The sequence below is a fragment of the Puccinia triticina genome, chromosome 13A (assembly GCF_026914185.1).
Source record: "Puccinia triticina chromosome 13A, complete sequence".
NCBI lineage: Eukaryota > Fungi > Basidiomycota > Pucciniomycetes > Pucciniales > Pucciniaceae > Puccinia > Puccinia triticina.
In genome coordinates, this window is record NC_070570.1 from 64713 (window position 1) to 84588 (window position 19876).

Here is a 19876-nt window from a genome sequence, read left to right on the forward strand (position 1 = left end):
GACAGGCTTTCTAAAGGCATTTGAGACTGTATGCTAAGACAGAAAAACCTCTAGCACCACCTAACCCCTGAGGCTCTACATGAAGAATAATTTCCACTGAGGCATATGTGGTTGGAGAGGTTTGACCATAGCCTTTAAACACCGGAGTGAGTAGAAGAGGTATGTGTGCATTGGAATTTACCTGCCTACATAGAGGCATACCAAAACATGCCGTTAGACCATCACAGAGCTCTTCTTTTTTCCCATCAAAGCATGCACTCAGACAAGGTTGGCGACAAATACCTCACATCGACACGGTGAACAGTACGTTTTCAGTGTTGCTACAATCTACAGTTGCATAATTAATTGGCCAGTTTTCAGAGAGTTTACTTATCATTAATTGAAGAGGGGCTTCCTCAGATAATACTGCCAAGCTGTTGAATAGATACTTCATAGACTCCCAAAAACACAGCACCACCCAATCCGATCCAGATTGTACGGGGTAGGATCCCTTTCCAAAATGCTGAACATCCTTCTTCCCGATAGACCCGGGCAAAGCTCTCGGGAATCCCTATCCGTGCTTCGTCGCGTTGTTTTGTTAGCATGATTCGAGTCTTGACTACGTCCAGGGGAGTGGTCAGCGCAGCTGCAGTGGAACCAGCGATACTCCCACAAATCGCAGAGACATGCGGGGGTAATTGATCGGATGACGGTAGAGAGCGTCTTTCAGCAGCTTGAGATTTCAATTTTTCGTAAAGTGGGAATTGTAGTAGTGAAAATGGAACCTGGGCAAAGGACATATCAAACATCAATTCTGCAAAGACGAAATGATGTGAAATTCATTGGTTCAACTAACCTCTCGTGAGATGGTGATCCCAAAGCCTTGGTAAAGTGATTTGAATCCACCTTGTTGAATCACCAACTGCAGCGCTTTAACCGAACCGGTACTCGAGCCGTATGCCGCAGTTTGTTGCCGTTGCTTGACGACTTCGGTAGGGACCCTAACCAAACAGGCGGCCTGAAGAGCGAGCAGATGAGATCACAGAGACATGATCTGTAAAGTAAGGATGGGTTCACAAAGTTCAACCCAAATTAATGTTGATTGCCAAGAATTGGAACGTACCACCTCACCTAGTGAAGCTGAGATCATGTGGACCATTGGACTCGAAAGGGATGGGAATACACTGGGGATAATCGATCGCTTGCAATATTCATAAGTTGTGAAGAAGAGTGCGGCTGTATCGGTTTTGTGTTGGCAGGCGAGTAAATTGTTGCGGATAATGGCTCAGAGATATAGCCAATTCAGAAGTTATCAGCAAATGTGCACACCATGATGTTACGGCCTAAATACTCTCGACTCTCGTCTTGAATTGCAAATCGGACATGAAACTGACCACCTGGTGCGCTTCCAACGGCAACACTTCCCAGACCTTTGTAGACAACTTTGAAGCCGCCCGAGGCGATGAAACCCTCGCGAGATTGTAATCTGGTTTTGAGGGTATCGATCGGATAAAAGAACAGATCGACGGTCGTACCGGCCATCGCACCAGCCACCATTGGTTTGAGCAGAACGGTGAACTGCACACTGGATTCAGTCGACATTGTCGTGCGGACCAGTGGTCGGGTATATGGCTCGAGCTTAAGTTTTAACTAAGCTTTGTTGCGTCGCAAATTGTTTACCCGAAAATCTTTTGGACCCTACCAGTAAGACTCAGTTCGCCCTAACAGTATGACTCATTTCGCCCAAAAAGTATTACTCATTTCGCCCCACACCCCACGGCGACATGGCCGAGTGGTCTAAGGCGCCGTCTTAAGGTGGAGTTCGCATGCCTCGATGTCGGGTCAACGAACAGGGCCGGCGGTCTTCGGGCGTGGGTTCGAATCCCACTGTCGTCAGGCTATTTTTGAGTACTTCGCCACTTTTGAACTTAAACACAATAGCATGAGCCTTTTTGGACACCAAGAAAGTTGTTGCACTCAAGCATTTCTTAGGCCCCGTTTGGCGCCGATATAATTGGTGAAATAATCCCAGGTGAAATAATCTGTGACATTTTGATTATTTCACCCAAAATAAAATGTAATTGAATATATCGCTGGTGTTTGTCAGTACATCGGTATAAACCCAGCCAGCCAACCACCCACCTCTCAATCAACCAAGAAAGCGAATGGACAAACTTGCCCTCCACTCAATGACCACCCATCCGGTCATCGAGTGGCTATAGCCATGTCCCACTTCACCCACTCGATGACCCAGTCGGTCATCGAGTGGAAGTATTGTAGTCCACCCAATGAACAAACTTGCCCTTCACTCGATCATCCAGTCATCAAGTGGCTATAGCCTATGACCCACTTCACCCAATGACCCAGTTGGTCATTGAGTGGATGTATTGTAGTCCACCCGATGAACAGGACGGTTTGAGTGGACTTATATCCACTCGATGGCCCGGTCGGTCATTGAGTGGAGTGTGTTCCACGCAACAACCAACCGGTCACTGTGTGGATACCTACTCCACTTGATGACCAACAGGGCCATTGAGTGGAGAATACTCCACTTGATGCTCCACTCAATGACCAACCAGGCTATCAAGTGGATAAGTCCATTCAATGACCCGGTTGGTCATCAAGGGTCATCAAGCAAGTGAAGTGTTACATAATCCACTTGATGACCAACCGGGCCATCAGGTGGATATATGAGTCCACTCATTGAGTGGATACATTGAGCTAGTGGAGTGTTGTATGATGTATCCACTGGATGAGGTCAATAATCGAGGTTGGGAGCTGCAAGGGTGGGTCAGGACCCCGGAGAGCCCCTACCAAGCCGACATATGTCGCACGTATCTGGGGGACATTTTTTTGCAAAATGCTCCTGATGTAATTCAGCGGATATGTATCCAAATTAAATTTTTGTCCCAAGATGATCCTGATGTGGTCGGTATCTTTTTGGCATTTCCTGGAAACCAAAACCAAATATTTGGGTCTTGGGTTCAATTCCCACCCAAAAAAGCGTTTTTTCTGCCCAATTGTTCCCTTTAGGCATTTATTGTCGAAAATCCACCTTATGTACACCGTATCTAAACCGGGTCTAATTGGCAAAAACCCAATTTGCCCACGTGTCCAAAACCCGGAATTCCAGGAATTTACATATGCCGGCTTGGTCGGGGCTTTCCGGGGTCCTGGTGGGTCTGATTTTGCTGCCAATGTATTGGCATGTAGGAACTGTAATTACAAATTATTTCATGTTTTGAATATGTCGGTTTGCCAAACACCATTGGCATTTTACCGACATAATGGAGGACTTCCCGTCACTTTTGAACAGATCTGGAATTTCAGATTTTGCAGGGAAATCTGGAATCTGGAACTCTGGATCACTTCAGGGATCTTCAGGGACCCAGATTTCCCTGCAAAATTTCATATCTGGTGGCTCAGATCTGACTTTCCAGATTGACAGGAAGTCCTCCAATGAGGACTTCCTGTCAATCTGGAAAGTCAGATCTGAGCCGCCAGATTTCAGATTTCGCGGGGAAATCTAGGTCCCCGAAGATCCCCAAAGCAATCCAGAGTCCCAAATTCCAGATTTCCCTGCAAAATCTGAAATTCCAGATTTATTCAAAAATGACGGGAAGTCTTCCAATCGTGAAACATTTGTGAAATATATCACTGATTATATCGGTGCCAAACGGGGCCTTAGAGTGAAAGTATGTAGTCCACCTCAAAAAGATGTGGTTTTTGGAGTGTGAGATATGGTGTTCAAAATTGCATAAGATTTTTTTACATAAAATCATAAACTGCAATTTTGGCTGGGAGACTTTAAGTTTTATGCATTCTGACATCTCCCAGCCAAAATTGGCTTTATGATTTTATGTAAACCGTGACATATGCAATTTTGGACGCCATAGGAGTACCTCTGGCAAAGTCACTATTTCCAAGATTACATAAACTAGATTGTTGCATGAACATGTACTTAGAAGCCATACCTAACTGGTGTTTAGTCATCATCAACTGGTTAGGTTTAGACTATATAACCTGGTTGGACCTACACCCAGTTTCAATCCTTTTCCTCACCAAGATTAGGAATTTGTCAGTGCCAAAACTAACTGCAACAGGACTGTTCTTCCCAGGTTAGTACATGTTTTCCTTATGCTATTCATACCAAGATCAGGAGACAGATTTGTCAGTTCCAAGACTGACCGCAATGGCACTGTTCCGCCCAGATCCCATTTGCCTTATCCCATAGAGGCATCTTATATGGAGGAAATACATATTTTCACTCCAAAAAAACCTTGGAGTGCACCCTGCAATGGCCCGCGCAGACCTGCCATTAAGGGTGGAACAGTCATTGGGAGGAAACAACCCTCTCAATGACCTTGCTGCATTGGGAGGACTGGGGTTGCCTCCTCCCAAGCACCAGTCTGTTGGAATTTCACTTGATTCTGCTCTACTTCTTTTTTTCTCCCTGTCACAAACATGTCATTCACCCATTTATGCATGTAGAATTTTTTCTTATTCATTGCGTTTCTTCAATCTTGCACCCACATGCTGAACACTTTGTTGTTAGTTCTTTTAAGCCCTGAGACTCCTAAGTAAACAAACATCAGTCCTGACCAACTTGATCCCTCATGCACACTTGACCCCGCACATTGCTGTTATCTACAAAGGCACTTAACCCTCTTTGAAGTAAGTGTCAGGTCCTTTTCAGACTTTTTGTCTGCTATTGGCCAAGCCAATCTTTTTCCCTCCACCCACTCCACTTGCCTCTGGCTATAAGTTAAACACTCCAAATGACCAGCACCAGTCATTGAGAGGGTTGCTTCCTCCCAATGACTGGTCTGTACCAGTCATCAAGAGAGATGAGTCATCCCAATGACCAACATCAACTGGTAATTGATCAGAACTACAGGAAAGTGTGGTCTTTGGAGTACCTGACCTATATGGAACTGGCAGTGCACAGACATGCACACCAAGTAATGTGGTGTGCACAGACTTGCACACCTTTTTGATGTGGACAGGGGAATTTTTTGGTGTGCAAAAAGGCTGAACCTAAGTATAACACATTAAATTGAAAACTTATCTCTCCAGTCCTCTGGTTTTCTCTTATTAAGCTGGCTCAAATATCCAATCAATTGGTTCCCTCATTTTGACCAGATTCTTTCTTTAACATAATTGGATATGGAAAAGAACAATAAAACAGCCGCTGGAGGTACCAACCCAGCTCATCAACCCGCTCTTCAACACCTTGCAGACACTCCTGACTAGATTAGAAAGGATTGAAGCTCTCAGCAAAGACAACAGCCCTAGCGCAGAAGTACCAAAACAATTTAATGGAACTACTGTTTTCACGAGTAGAAAGTTTAGCCAAACAATTAAAACAATTGGAAAAAGCCTTAGATTCTGATTCTGTGCATAGCCTTGAGATACAAACCAAGCCTAGAATTTCACTACATCAACAAGGGAATAAGTCATACACATCTGCAGCTGTATTTTAATTATTCAAAGGAAACACCTGATCAAGCTCCCTAAACAACAGGAACAACCAAAACTTCCACTCCCCACAATTCCTCCAAACAGCTAAATTAACCACTTTAAAAGAGGCCACACTATTATTTGATCTTGGCCGGGAACAGAAACCCCTTTTTTGTTACCAACGTCAACCAAGCGCTTAGCTCCATCAATGCCAAAATTGATCATAGCTCAGTTCAAGTTTAAGCTTTCACAAAATATCCCACAGGTGAAATCAAATTTATTACTAAGAGCCAAACAATTCCAAGATGGCTACATCTGGACCCATTTGGTGGACCCAAATTTCAAGACACTAAATATGGCTACTTTTAAAGTGATTATGATTCACTCTGTCCCAACCAAATTCAATACAAATTACAATAATCACATAGAAACACTTTGCACTCCGACCAATATCTCATGTGATATTATAGAAAAAAACCTTTGGCTAGGGCAACCTCAAAAGAATGGCAAGAAACATGGTACTCTCTTAATAAATGTGAAAGATAAATATTGTCCAATCATCAATGGCATTCCACTCAAAGCAGCAAAATACACTCCCAGACCTCCTCAGTGTTCCAAATTTTTAGAATTTGGGCACCCAGCTTATTAGTTTAAGACACCTCCGCTTTGTGCCAGATGTGGAGGTAAACAGAACTCCAAAGATTGCCACATTGATAACCCCAGTGGTGCTTGTTTCTGATGCATCAAAGCAGACCAATCTAAGAAAAAAAATTACAAGTTTGAAAAATACAAAGTATAATCACTCTCCCTTTACTATTAGTATCTTATGCCCTATGAAGAAGACTAAATTCAATAGAAATACACAAGCCATTTTATCCTGCCCCATCAATCATTTATTCCAATTGTCAGAATTATGATAATTTTTCCTTTTTTCCTTTTCTCTCTCATCAAATTCTGTGTGGATATCCACTCGCCAACATGTATCAGCTAGTTGCACAAGGTTTGGTTATACCTATGGAGTGATGTGATATTAGACAGCTATTTTGGATGGTGAGAGATTCAAAAGGCTTGTAGTAGGTGTCATTAGATTATAGTGTGACCTGTGAAATCAAAAACTCTTAAAAAAATGGACATATTGTGATTTGCTTACATAAAGCTTGGGCTTTTCAAAACCTTGCACGGGGGTGGGTGCCAGAGCCGCACAGTTTGCTATATGGGAAACATGAGTTGCCATCCTGGGTTTTTAGCAACACAATTTTACCTCCCTGGGTAGAGATGCTCTTAGGGTTAGGGATATCTTGGTTGCCAAGGTTGTATGACCTCTGTGATCAGTATGATTTCCTTCTTGTCGCCAAGTTGTTATAATCTCTGTGACCAGGGGGTATGTTCCTTCTCTTCACCAAGATACATACTGTCCCGGCGACCCCGTGCCCAGGGCTTTACAGCCTTGGTAACTGGCAGGGATCTAGTGTGGTGGTTGAGTTTGGGACAGGGCGCCAAAGTGAGCAACAAGTTTTGGGCGCGCGGGTGCTGCAGGTCACAAGGGCTCCGCAGGCAGCTGGGACGGTGCACGATCTTCAAACAGCAGAGGCGGGGCGCATAAGCTAAGCGCGGAGCGTGCGATCAAAGGCGGCGGAGCAGCAACGTGAGGAGCAGAGTGGACTTTCTGATTCCAGGCAGTCCAGCGCGTACTATCTAGAGCGGCGCGGTGATTGGGGGAAGCTGTGGCAGCTGAAGCGGGCTACGACAGCGGACGTAGCTGGGGCGGAGGCAGCGAGTGGGATCTCAACACCAGAGGCTAGACAGGGGTGTGGATGATGGATGATCAGGAGTTTGGCTGCTGTCTACGGCAAGCGGTGGAGGCGCAGATGACAATGTGGGAGGGGAGGGGAGGCAGGCGGTGTGTGTGGGAATGGATGGGAGGAGGATTTCCATTTGTTGTTTCTTTTTTTTGGGTTATGAAATGCAGAGGAGCTTTCTCTTGGTTCATTATCTACAGCGGAGCAGTGGAGATTTGTCTATATAGAGTGGTGTTTCTCCCTGCGGAGGAGATTGGATCATGCTATCTTTTACAGAATTTTATTTATTATTACAGATTCTTACTCTATACTGGGGATTGTGTTGGCGGAGGGTTTTTTACCATTGCTTCTTATGGCTATCATTCTTTATTCTTTCTCTATGGTTTATTTCCTTCTGTGGATTTTATTTTACTCTTTTGCTACGCTGAGTTTGGAATTCCCTTGACTACTTGGGATTATCTTGCGTAGAAGAAGGTTCACTCCGGTCATTTCATACTGGAGGTCCTTTATCTTCTACCACACCAGCCTTCTGGTTGAAGAGGTGGAAGCGTGTGGGCAGGTGTGCATTTAATTACCTGGGTACCCCGCTGGCGGATAGTCTACCAGAGAGAATGTGTTGGCGGAGAAAATTAATGTGAACTAGAAATAAGAGAAGCTGCTTACCTCAAGGCTGGGAATCAGCTCTGCTTGCGTTTTGGGATGAAAAATTTTCCTTGGAGAGTTATCTCAAATGTCTTAATTAAAGGCATCCCAAAACTCTTTGTGATGATTTGAGGGTGGAACTTTTGAATAAGAGTTTTCACCCTCTGACTTCAGATTGTTAGCACACTTGTTATTGTGAAAAAGTTTGTGTTAATTTCAGTAGGCCTTCAGCTTCTGTGCCAAGATTTTAGAATAATGTGAAATTCTTATTTGCAAGTGTCTGAGTGCTTTTTCAGAAGTGTGGCCATTTCTTTGTCTTGGAAAGGCTAGGAAGGATTTGTAATACATTCCTCCTAGATACATCAACTCAGCAGAAAAATATTGCTTGCCCTGGTACTTCCTGGGCTTGGAGCTCTGGTCCACTGCCCCCTGAAACAAGGGAATAATTTTAAGCCAGCTCAATACCCTTGTGTGTGGCTGGGTTTTTGATTGTTCATAAGCCCTGTAGCTATATGGTGGCAAACAGTGTAGCTGCCCTTGTCTTGAAGAACTACTGGACAGTGTACTGTATTTAAATCCTCAAACTTCACAATTTTTCATTGAAATCACATCTACCTCTGCTTGTACACATTGTTGAACCTGCTATAATCTAGCTTAACAAAGCCACTCAGACAGAGGTCCGGGGGACTCGCACAGAGTACTCTCTGTAGGATAGGCTTACTTGCTATCCCTCAGGCCCTGTTTGGCTGCCACGTTATATGTCATAAATGGCCAAATTTACAATGTGCGACCCAAAGTTTGCCCCCCATTGCCACCAAAACTTTGAAACCCCCAGGGGTTGCGCATCATAAATTCAACCATTCATGATGTATAACGTGGCAGCCAAATGGGGCCTCAATTTCAGCAGGAGCAGAAGTGATAGTCAGTGCAAAAAATACAAAAACAGCCCAATAAAGTGTAATAAAAACAACAACATAAAACTTAATTGACAGTCTTGTAGCCTTGATAAATGCACAAATTTTGACACCTGCTCCAGCCTCTCAATCCAAAGACTGCAATCCCCAGTGGCAAAAGCGTCCAGGAATCTAGGTCAAGGGGGCAAAACAAAATTCCAATTATGTTTGGAAGATGTGTGGATCCTCATTTGGCCAGAGGGCCCACTGCCAGCATAATTAGCTGGGTTAAGGTTATCCCAGTTAAACTGGGATGAACTCAACCAATTTAAACTTGGTTGATCTCAACTGATGAAATATAAATTCAAGATAACCCCCTTGGATTTATATTTCATTGGTCAAGATCAACTCATTTTAAATTGGTTGATTGCATCCCAGTTAAACTGGGATGACTTTATCCCAGCCAAATATGCTGGCAGTGGGGAAGCGCGGTGGTGATCTTAGCTTATGTACATACAATGTGTCAAGAATTTACATACAAGCTCAAAAGCATGCAGATTTGTTGGTCCACAGGATCTACAAGCAATACAGCCTTGTGAATTCTTGTGCAGATCCATTTCTTGAGAATTCACTTTTCAAAAATTTATAAAAAATACATTGATGGCAATACAAAAATTCTGAGGAGACAGAATTGTAGAGGAGATGTCAAAGGGTCAGAAAGGTGTGGCTCAGACCTTTGGAGGTGCTGGGGGCAGAGCTATTAAAAATTCAAAAAACCTTACAGCCATTTGGTACTTTCTGCTTGCCTATAAAATTGCAGGGGATAATATGCAAGTCCCTCCCTGCAGGAGGGGCCGCTTTGCGGCCAGCCACAGCAAGCCTCCCACCAGGGGGACTTGTGTTAAGTTAGGCTTTAATTGGTGATCCAATCCACACGTATTGAATCTTATTGGTTACCCAATTGGACTCCAATCCACTACTTTGATAAATACCAATACATGTACCAGATTGGTTTCAAGTATCCATTCCTATGATTGGTACTCAATGTGAGTGGGTCTACCTATGTTGTTGCAACACAGCTCCTCATGAGGTGGAGGAAAGTACAAATATGGTGTTCAAAATTGCATATGTCACAGTTTACATAAAATCATAAAGCCAATTTTGGCTGGGAGATGTCAGCGTGCATAAAACTTAAAGTGACATCTCCCAGCCAAAATTGCAGTTTATGATTTTATGTAAAAAAATCTTATGCAATTTTGAACACCATAAAAGATGAATGCTGAAGCAAGATATTTGTATGCACAAGTTTCCCATTATTTACCAGTCCATTTGGTTTTGGTCTCTACAGAATATATACATATCCATGACTCATTTGTTTGGATGTGTGTGTACATATTGATCAGAGATCCATGGCCCATTTGTTATCATTCTTCGAAAGAATCTTCTTCACAAGCCACGAGTATGTAAAGAAGCAAACAATCTACATTTTGATTGCGTATGAAAAGGGTTTTAACGTGTAAATATGTGCAAAGCCATGCAAGACTTGTTTGCCCACCAGAATCAGATTTGTGTTTTTTGCACAGCTATGCATCGTCCGCCCAGCTTGAGCACAACAACTAGCTAGTCCTAGTCTTGCTGGTGGTCCCGATGGGTGGTGGGTTGTTTCATTTGTGAACTCACTGGACCGGTCAGCCGTCGGATGAATGAAGTTTGCTGGATGTACCGTAGTTTCATTGAGCCCGGTGATGGATGAATAAGCATATGCAACCCCCCGCTACTAGGATACGAATGCCCTTTGCCCAGTTGGAATGGCTTCCTTTTGTTTGCCCGCCCTTCCTTTTTGTGGCTGCTTCCGATTCCGGTCGAACGATCTGCCTGATTCTGTACAGCCTGCCGAGTGAGCAGGGCAAAGGAAACCGAGGAAAACAGACTCCTGATTCCCCACAGGAAGATCCTCTTGAGCCATTGTGACTGTCAGATACCCTTCTCCGATTCCGGCGATATAACTATTTGCTCACCGCCTCTCCGTCTTCCCACCCATCCCCCCATCTCCACTATCCAGAACCCACCCCATATACACCCATCAATACCTCCCCCGCCACCTGCAAACCTCCAGCCAATCAAGCCATGGCCGAAAAGCAGATGGTCAGACCTGCCGCCGGCACGTCAGTCATTTCGAGCCTTTCTATCCTTCGGACACGAGTAGCATGCTGACTTGACCCCCATTCCCCATTGGCTGCCCCCACCCCCTCCCGCGCATTCGACCCGGCTAGCGTTGGCCAGAAGATCCGAGTGACCGTTAATGCCTACAAGGTCGCTCTGCCCAGTCTTGTCGTCCATCACTATGATGTACGCACGCTGCTTGGTTTCTGCTCAACTCCCTCATCCACATCATCCTGCCGACTTGCGCTCGCTCTCAGCCAAACACCCCCGGCCGCTTGCTGACCGTCTCGTCCCGTCTTGATGATCGATTAGGTTGCCGTCGAGGGCTTAGTGAACAAGCACGGCACCGTCGGCGACGTCCCACCAACACTCGGCCGTGAGATCTTCTCCGCCTTGAAGGCCATGGACGCTTTCGACAAACTCCCAGTAGTCTACGATGGCAGAAAGAACTTGTTCTCGCCCAAACTACTCAAGTTTCCCAATGACAAACAGACCGTAAGAAACCACCCTCCCAGAGCACCTCGGATATCACATAACACTGAACCTTCATCCACTACTACTTATTTTAAACCCTTCAGTTCGACGTCAACATAGCCACCACAGCCGAACGCGCCGCCAAACGTGACCGTTCGTTCAAGGTCGTTGTAAGTAGTTGCTCTATCCGCTTCCCTTTGGTGTCTTCTGTCATCACAAGCTTACACTATTCATCCACCTGGCATCACAGATCACCAAAGTTAACGAGGTCAAACTCGACAATTTACTCAAATATGTCAAGAAGCAAGTCGGATCCACTCCGGATGAGGGTGTTTACGTTGCCATGTGAGTTGTTCATTCGATGAACCACTTGGCTACTCCCCTCGACTGATTGTGCCTTGTTCACCTTGTCAGAACCGCATTGAATGTCTTGTGCAACCATGATATGATGATGAATCACGTCAACTCAAAGAACAAGTTCTTCCCTCGCCCTGCCACGACCCATGCAGAGACGGACATGTTCTACCGGCTCAAAGGCGCTGTCGACATGTGGCGTGGTTACTTTAGGCAAGTTCTTCCTGACTCCCCCCCCCACCGCTAAGCCTCTAACTAATCAGCCCTTCCCTCCACTTGCGACTTACCTGACATCAGCTCGATCCGTATGGCTCCTGGTGGCGTCATCTTGAATTTCGATTTGACTTCTCAGCCCATGTTGAAAAGTGGTAACCTCGTCGACGTGGCTTGTGCTATGAATGGAACCCCAGGCGAACCTAACTCCCTCAGGGGCCTCCGACCTGCCCAATTGACCATCCTTGCCCGCTCTCTGAAATTGCTGAAAGTCTCTGTCAGTCGAGTCGACAAGACCATCTTGAGGACCAAAATCAAAGATGTTGCACCCTCAGCTAGAGCTATGACTTTTGAGGCTCCTGTCTCGCCGGATTCGAATGTGATGAAGAAGTGGAACGTCGCTGTAAGTGCTCGCTCATCAGTTCTTAGATCATCGTATTGTTCCCCTGACATTTGTTCCCCTGCTGCCGTTTTCCACCGGGTCAGGACTATATCGAATTCACTTACAACATGAAACTTAGGGGTGCCGATCTCCCCGTTGTCAAATTAACTGCCAAGGGATGGTACCCTCTCGAAATTTGCAACGTTGAACCCGGCCAAAAGTACAATAAGAAGTTGGCTCCAGAGGAACTCTCTAACTGTATTAAGTGGTTGACAGTTAAACCCCAAGAGCGAACCCGAATGCTCACCGATGGAATCCGCAATCACGTCAAGACTGCTCCCACGTAAGCATTTGACCACCGGACAATTCCTCCATTGCTATCTTCAACCTGATCCCGGACATTTATATGCTCCCTCAATTAGTCTTGCTCAATGGGGTGTCCGCATGGACGCATCTCCGCTCGTCATCCCCGCTCGCCGATTAGCCCCGCCCAACCTGCTCTATCAACCATCCAAGAACTCTACCAAAGCTATAGACGGTGCTTGGAACATGGCAAACAGGCTGGTGCGTGCCATCTTGTACTCTCATTCATCATACCTCTTTCCGTCATTGTAGTTTCTCACTCGCCTCGTATTTTTCGCAGTTCCTCAAACCTGCGACTATAACTAGTTGGTAAGTCTCTTCCCCCACCACCGATTACTTTTGACCATGCTGAATAATTTTCTCCTACAAAACCTTTGTAGGGTTGCCGTAGTCCTTGGCCAACCTTCAGGAAGACCTTTCCTTCCTCAGCATGCTGCCCAACATCTAGCCGGACTTGAACACGCCATGAAGGCCGCAGGCATGCAAGTAAGTGGACTTCAAGGGCCGACCATTTTTCCTAGGCAAGGAGACCCTCTCTCGCCCTCGAACGAGAACTCGGTGGGCCAATGGATCATGTCCAAGGTTAAAAGTAAACCTCAGTTGATTGTCGTCTTCCTGAGAGACAAAAATGCGTGGGAATACCGCCAGGTATGATAGCCGTTTCCTGCCTTTGATCACTCACCACTGTTGACGAACCTGATTTCTCTGTCGGCCACAGATCAAACTTTTCGGTGATTCGGTTCAAGGAATTGCCACTCAATGCATGGATGCTAATAAAGTCACCTCGAAGGGCAATGCTCAATACTTTGCGTGAGTCGGTGAATCTTTTCCCTTAGCCGTATCATAACCAACACTGATCCAATCTGTTTCTCGGACAGAAATGTTGCGCTCAAGATGTAAGCGCATATCTCTCCCTCGTTCAGCAAGCCCTAGTATGCGCGAGTGACTGACATCTGCTTCTTGCTTGGTTTTTGTTCTCAGCAACCTCAAGCTTGGAGGTGTCAATCATAGCGTTGGTAACGGCCGATTTTTCCAAACTCGCACCATGGTATTGGGTAAGTCAGCTTAAGAATCCATTCACTAGGAAATCAACGCAAGTTGATTCTTCCCCCCCCCCCCTTTCGTCTTTGGCACGCGTTAGGCGCGGATGTAACTCATCCCGGAGGAGATAGCTTAGAGCCTTCCATCGCCGGGGTCGTCGGTTCTACCAACGAATATGGCGGTGGCTATGGCGCTGAATTTTCTGTGCAACCGGGTCGTCAAGAAATTATTTCTGACCTCCACCACATGGTCAAAGTAAGAAGCATTTTTCTATTGGAACATTTGCTTCTTGGTCCCAAGAATCTGAGTGATTGACCCGTGCACGTTTTCAGGAACTCTTGATCAAATTTGCTCAGCGCAACAACGCTTTGCCGGATAAATTGATCTTCTACCGTGACGGTGTTAGTGAAGGGCAATTCCCGGATGTGGTTGCGAAGGAAATCCCCTTGGTCCGACAGGCCATGCGAGCAGTTGGGGAAAACGCCAAATACACAGTTAGTACCTTCTAACACTTTCGTTATGCTTGAGCTGACGAGCTAACCTGACTGTTGACCCCAAGGCCCAGGCAGCCGCCATGAAGTTAACATACATCATCTGTGGAAAGAGACACCACTTCAAATTTGGGCCCACATCGTCTGACGAAACCGACCGATCTGGTAACTTGCGCCCGGGGGTGATTGTTGACACGGTCCGTAATCCCTAACCCAACTCCAGTCTGTCGATGTTCTTTTCACTAAATCTCTTGGTTGAATTTGATTCTTTCCAGGAAATCGTTCACCCGTTCGACTTCGATTGGTACGGACTCAGTCATGGTGGACTCCTTGGAACCTCCCGGGCTTCCCATTACACTGTCTTGGTCGATGATGCCAAACACAAGCCTGATGAGATTCAGACTGTGAGCTTCCACCTCTCCTAAAGCAAATGCTTGCAGGCTGACTGATCGAGAAATCCATTTTTTTTGTGTTACATCTAGCTTACTTATCATTTGTGAGTTACAACCTTATTGAACTATTGGTGCGAAAGCCCAGTAGACTAACGATGTCCTGCTGTCTGTTAAAAAAATACGCAGGTGTTACACTTATGGTCGAGCTACTCGCTCTGTATCCATCGCCACGCCGGCGTACTATGCCCATCATGGTAAGCTCATCCAAAGACTCACTCTTTGTTTTCCAAAGCTGCACGGCGTTGACATGGTTTTCACGTGATGACAGTTTGCACCAGGATCAAACAGTTGCTAGCTGGCGTTGACCCTCGTCAAAGCAGCACCAGTCCTACTGATATCGACTTGGACAACGCGTTGAGAGAGTACAAGACTAGGGCCGGTGAAATCCGAGCCGCCTTCCGCGCCAACTACGTGGTACGTCATTTTTTTTTTCTTCCCGTTGGTTTTTACTTCTTGGCAGTTCCTGATCGTTCAGTTCCCGATTCTTCCACCCCTGCAGAAGGCCGGTAACTTCCCGGTCCCCGAGTACTGGATGTAGGCCTCTCCATCCTTGAGTCCACCCATCCCGTCGGATGTCGTCGCGGCCACCTGTCCCCGAGTGTTTGTGGTTGGTTCTCAGTAGCAACATATATTGCTTACTCATCCCCAATTCTGCAGCCCTACCGGGCCAGAAGTGTGAAATGCTTTTCCCGCGGTTTGTGCCAGAAAAACACGTGCCCGTGTGTTATTGAGCGACAGTTTCCCCATGTCGTGTCGTGTCTTGTGTCCTTTTTTTTACTATACACTGCTTCAGCTACTACTTTGTTTTGACTCGCGATGATCGAGAGACTTGGAAATGACGGCTATGATCCTTGTTATACACGAGATTGCCTCGATTAAATGAATGTTATACCTCCCCTCTTAACGTCCTGGGTAGTAAATCCCATTGATCGCTGCAATGTCAACATGTCTGCTCTCCCATATTACGCGTGTTTATGGTTCACACATCTTTGAGCTTCGCTTGCGCAACGCTTGGCAATTGGGCGGCCATGAGTGTCTTGATTTGGTCAAGCTTGAACCCCGTTATCAAGGAGGCCCGGTGTCGCCTGGCGAGCCCTAGGCATCATTTTGGCTACTGCCTCCTTCCCCCTGAGCTCAACAAAAACTCTCAGTGAGAGCGCCGACCCGCTGTCTAACAGACAACTAACTGGAGGTGGTACTTTCGAGCCGCTCATTGTGGATCAGGTCGCAGTCCAATCAAGTCCTCCCAAGATGAAGGAACGCTCCGAGCACGTGTGTTTTCAGGCGCGGTCTCTTTGATCCATCACACATGACTTCAGGTATTGATTGAGCAGAAGGAAGACATACACAATAATGAGATGGGTGTTTTTTTTCTTATATACAAGGAGACTCAAATCTGTGAGATGGTTTGGCAACTTTTGGGGTGGGGACTGAAAAGAAGCTGGTTTTCAAGAGAGAGAGAGAGAGGGTTTCAAGAAGAAGAGCAGGAGTGAGGGGGATTAGCGACAAGAATCGGCTTCAATAATAAAGCGATCTAATAAACGACCGTCACTCGACCGAGTCGACCAGATCAGACGATCGGTAGCCGAGTAATGGCCCGCCTCCCAGACCTGGGACTTCTTTTGGCCATCATGAGTGTCGACATCGATTGGACCTTGACAGACGAGCTGACTGCCGATGAGTTTATAGACCCGGAGTTTCTTCTCCTTGAAGTGGATCCGTTTATTTTTCGAGTCTTCCCAGTCCTGGTTCCATTCCTCTTTCGATGAGAGGGTGCGGGACATGTCGAGCAAGAGGTGGTTGAAGTGGAATTCCTTGGTGACCGTGCGTTCGTAGAAGCCCCACTCCTCGACCCTCTCCTCGTCCAGGACGCCCCCCGCCCCACCGCTGACCACATAGACCACCCCGTGGTCGGTCTGGGGATTCAGTGGGTCATACACCTGTCTGTTCTGCGTCCGGGCCATCTTCTTCAGCTCTACTGGGATCCCCGCCGAGCTCTCGGGCTCGAAGTATTGCCCTGCGACGTAGTTGCTCAACATCCCTCGGCCGTACATGTGCGAATGGCCTGAGATGACCATCGATGCCGGGGGGATGTCGTATCTTGAGGTTAGCGGTGACAAAGCATGGAAATGTGGCGCAAATCGAGTGCGGACGTATGACCCCCTTTTATCAAATATGAAAAGGAGCATTGCTTAGATTCGCGTGGTTTTTTTTTTTTAGTTTCAGCAGAGAAGAGATTCTTACCAGGCGGATTCGTGGCCTTGAGTCCACATCTGTTTCTCCCAGAACTCGACAAACGGAGGGACGTGGATGATGATGATCCGGATGCTCGCCTCCTTCCATTCCGGGCGGGCCATTTCCCAGAGCAGCCAGCGTTCGTGTTCGTCGACCTCGGTGAGCGTTGAATGGGGGGAGACTTTGCGGGTGGGTTCGAGGTTGGAGTCGCAGACGATGACCCGGACCCTCGGATGGGGTGAGTAGGCAAAGTAAGTGCCCCTGGCCTGTGGGTCGCGTTCGTGGATATCGAAGGTCGTATAGCTCTTGTCCGCCTCCGCGATCCCAGGGATCTCCAAGGCCGCGTTCGAGTTGAGCTTGGCCGTCTGTGTCCGGTTCATCTCTCCTACTTGCACCTTGGGGAGTCCGCCGGAGTAGAGGTTGTGCCCGGTGGGGTCGAAGTCGTGGTTCCCCCTGGCATAGACGATCGGGATCTCTGAGGCCACCTTATTCTTGAACGTCAGCGGGTCCCAGAAGTCGGTCTGCCATTGCTTGAGGTTGTGGACATCCTGGACGGCGTCGCCGAGGTGGAAGATCATGTTTGGCTTGGCGGGGGTCGGGATGTGGTGGTTGGCGATCTGGCGGGGGGCGAAGAGTGATTTGAGGGGGGGCGCATAGGCTTTGATGTCCATGAAGCGGTTGACGATCTTGCGGAAGGGCCGGACGCCGAACTGGTTGTCGCCGATGACGACGATGTGCAGGACGTCGCTTGGCGAGCTCGAGGTGACGGAGGTCTCTGAGATGCGGTGGAGGCCGTGGCTGAGATGGATGGGGTCGACGCCGTGCCAGGTGAATCGGTGTTTGGAGTAGGTCTTCCTGACCATCTCGAACTGGTTGGCCGGGTGGGGGTCGTGGTTGCTGAAGTGGCTGCTGAGCAGGACGATCTCGTAGGCGTAGGTGGTGCCCGGCTGGAGGTCTTCGAGGAGCGCGGAGTGCACCCATCGCCGCCAGCCGTTGTCGCCCTCGGGCCTGGTCCGTCCGACGGCTGCGATCTTCCCGGTGGCGCGTTTGAGCAGGCGTTCCTGGGTGGGGCTGAGTGGGGCGGTCTGGTTGGTGTAGCCGGGGCCGATGGTCCAGTAGCGGAGGCCGAGCTGGTGGCCGGAGGAGCTGGCCATCTTGTTGGACTCCCAGAGGACGGCGGCGGCCTGGGAGGAGTGGACGAAGATGAGCGGGGGCTTGCGGATCTTGAGGCCGACGCCGACCCAGCCGGCGGAGAGCAGGCCGTCGGCGATCTTGAAGCGGAAGAGGATGAGGGCGGTGTTGAAGAGCCAGTAGCCGAGCAGGAGGAGGAGGAGGAGGGCGGCGAGGGCGAGCGCATGGGCGGAGAGGAGTCTGGCGAGCCGGGCGGGCAGGCGGAGCTGGCCGAGGAGCGGTCGTCGGGCCGGCTTCCTCAGCCTGGCTGAGCCGGCGCTGTACCCGGGCAGAGTGGGGGGCGAGTCCGCGCGGGAGCCGGCGAAGGGCAGATACGGGTTGCGCCTGCTGCTCGGCGAGGTCCGGAGCATTCTGTCGCTGTTTCTGGGCGGAGTGGGGCTGGGGGTGGGGGTGGGGGTAGAGAGAGAGTGTGTGTGTGTCTCTGGCGCATTTCAAATCCACCGTCTTCCAATTAATTCAACCAACCCACCACGGCATTACTTAAATACATATGCAGAAGAGGGTCAACACGAAGTAGGATATGTAGTCAACACACAGAAAGAAAACAAACAAGAAAGCGGAGAAGAGAGTCATGGCAAACGCGTCTTCTCGAGAACTGCAGGCAAAAAAAACCAAGCGGCAACCAGCTCAAGCCAACCGAAAGCCGAACCAAGAGATCGGAACACGGCGACCAAGAAAAAGAAAAAGGGAAATGTGCTTCCTTCTCAGGAAATATCTTCAACCATTCACGAGGATCGTCACTCCAGAGGGACTGGTCGGTCAACAAACACATTCCCAGTCCATAGTGCGATCACTCAACAGGAAGATCATCGTCGGAAACAAGACCAACCAGAAAACTATGTACAAAGAACTAGGCAGGCAGAGCCGCATTTATGACGACAACTAGGCAGGCAGAGCCGCATTCACCCAACACAGCTGCTGTTCGTTGCAGATGCATTCGGCTTTCCGGAGAGCTAATACCGCACAGCTAATTGCAGCCCTACAAAAAACAAATCAAAGCACTCGAATAGCCGAACTTAATATCTATGCGGGCTGAAGGGAAGATCGAGTATAGAATTGGTAAAAGGCGGGGTATGGGGAATCGCAAAAGCAACAGTTTGTGGGTTTATATTCTTTCGAATATTTCGCATGTGGAATTGCCAAAAGGCTCTTCGCGTCGTTGAACTCCTTTGGAGTCTACAGTATGATCTCTCTGCACAAGATATGCTCGGCAAGAAGGTGAGAGGTGGCAGGAGTGATCTGGAAGTGTATAGAATATATACTCAGTCATGGGCTGGCTGCTTGTCAAGTCGAGTGAGGCCAAGACGTTGGGAATCCGACGGAAAGCTTGTCCAGCGCTGGTCCACAAACTGCCCATATGTTGGCAGGATAAGCCAAAAAAAAGGAAAGAAAAAGCCGCCAGCAAGCTAGACCTTTGCGACCCAGTGCAAGCACCAAATCAGGAGAGCCTGCATAACAAGGATTTGATGCAGCGCATGATTTCCTGATATCTTGAATCGTCATTAATAGTGCGGGGACGGGGATCGGTTGGCCACAACTTAAGGACAAATTCATTACAAAGGACTCAACAACCTAGTGCTGAAAATCCACCAAATGAATGTTGCTTGGAATCTTTCTGATTTATCAAGGCTACGCAAACAAGTCAGAACCCACCACCAATCAGAAAACAGAAAAGGTGTGATGACATGCCGCATCAAATGATTGAGCAAATGGCGAATTCTAAGGGGCCGTTAAACCACCTGGA

At 47.7% G+C, this 19876-nt stretch overlaps 3 protein-coding genes across 3 annotated transcripts; 1 reads left to right on the forward strand and 2 right to left on the reverse strand.

Annotated features, from left to right (window-relative positions):
- Nucleotides 1–395: 395 nt before the first annotated feature.
- On the reverse strand, nt 396–1581 carry PtA15_13A5 (uncharacterized protein; the record flags this gene model as incomplete). Its single annotated transcript, XM_053162737.1, has 4 exons — nt 396–764; nt 836–997; nt 1103–1215; nt 1374–1581. 4 exons carry the CDS (start codon nt 1579–1581, stop codon nt 396–398), a joined length of 852 nt encoding a protein of 283 aa, XP_053026162.1.
- A 9319-nt stretch (nt 1582–10900) lies between these two features.
- On the forward strand, nt 10901–15244 carry PtA15_13A6 (uncharacterized protein; the record flags this gene model as incomplete). Its single annotated transcript, XM_053162748.1, has 22 exons — nt 10901–10938; nt 11047–11122; nt 11249–11431; nt 11515–11580; nt 11661–11755; nt 11825–11977; nt 12062–12380; nt 12464–12702; nt 12782–12923; nt 13003–13031; nt 13103–13370; nt 13441–13532; nt 13601–13618; nt 13704–13777; nt 13864–14018; nt 14096–14257; nt 14323–14451; nt 14530–14658; nt 14737–14750; nt 14833–14900; nt 14975–15120; nt 15206–15244. 22 exons carry the CDS (start codon nt 10901–10903, stop codon nt 15242–15244), a joined length of 2634 nt encoding a protein of 877 aa, XP_053026163.1.
- Nucleotides 15245–16205: 961 nt separating this feature from the next.
- PtA15_13A7 (uncharacterized protein) lies at nt 16206–18482 on the reverse strand (the record flags this gene model as incomplete). The annotated part of the gene is made up of 2 exons (XM_053162759.1): nt 16206–16869; nt 16951–18482. The coding sequence occupies 2 exons, from the start codon at nt 18480–18482 to the stop codon at nt 16206–16208; spliced, it is 2196 nt and encodes a 731-aa protein (XP_053026164.1).
- Between the last annotated feature and the right edge of the window lie 1394 nt (nt 18483–19876).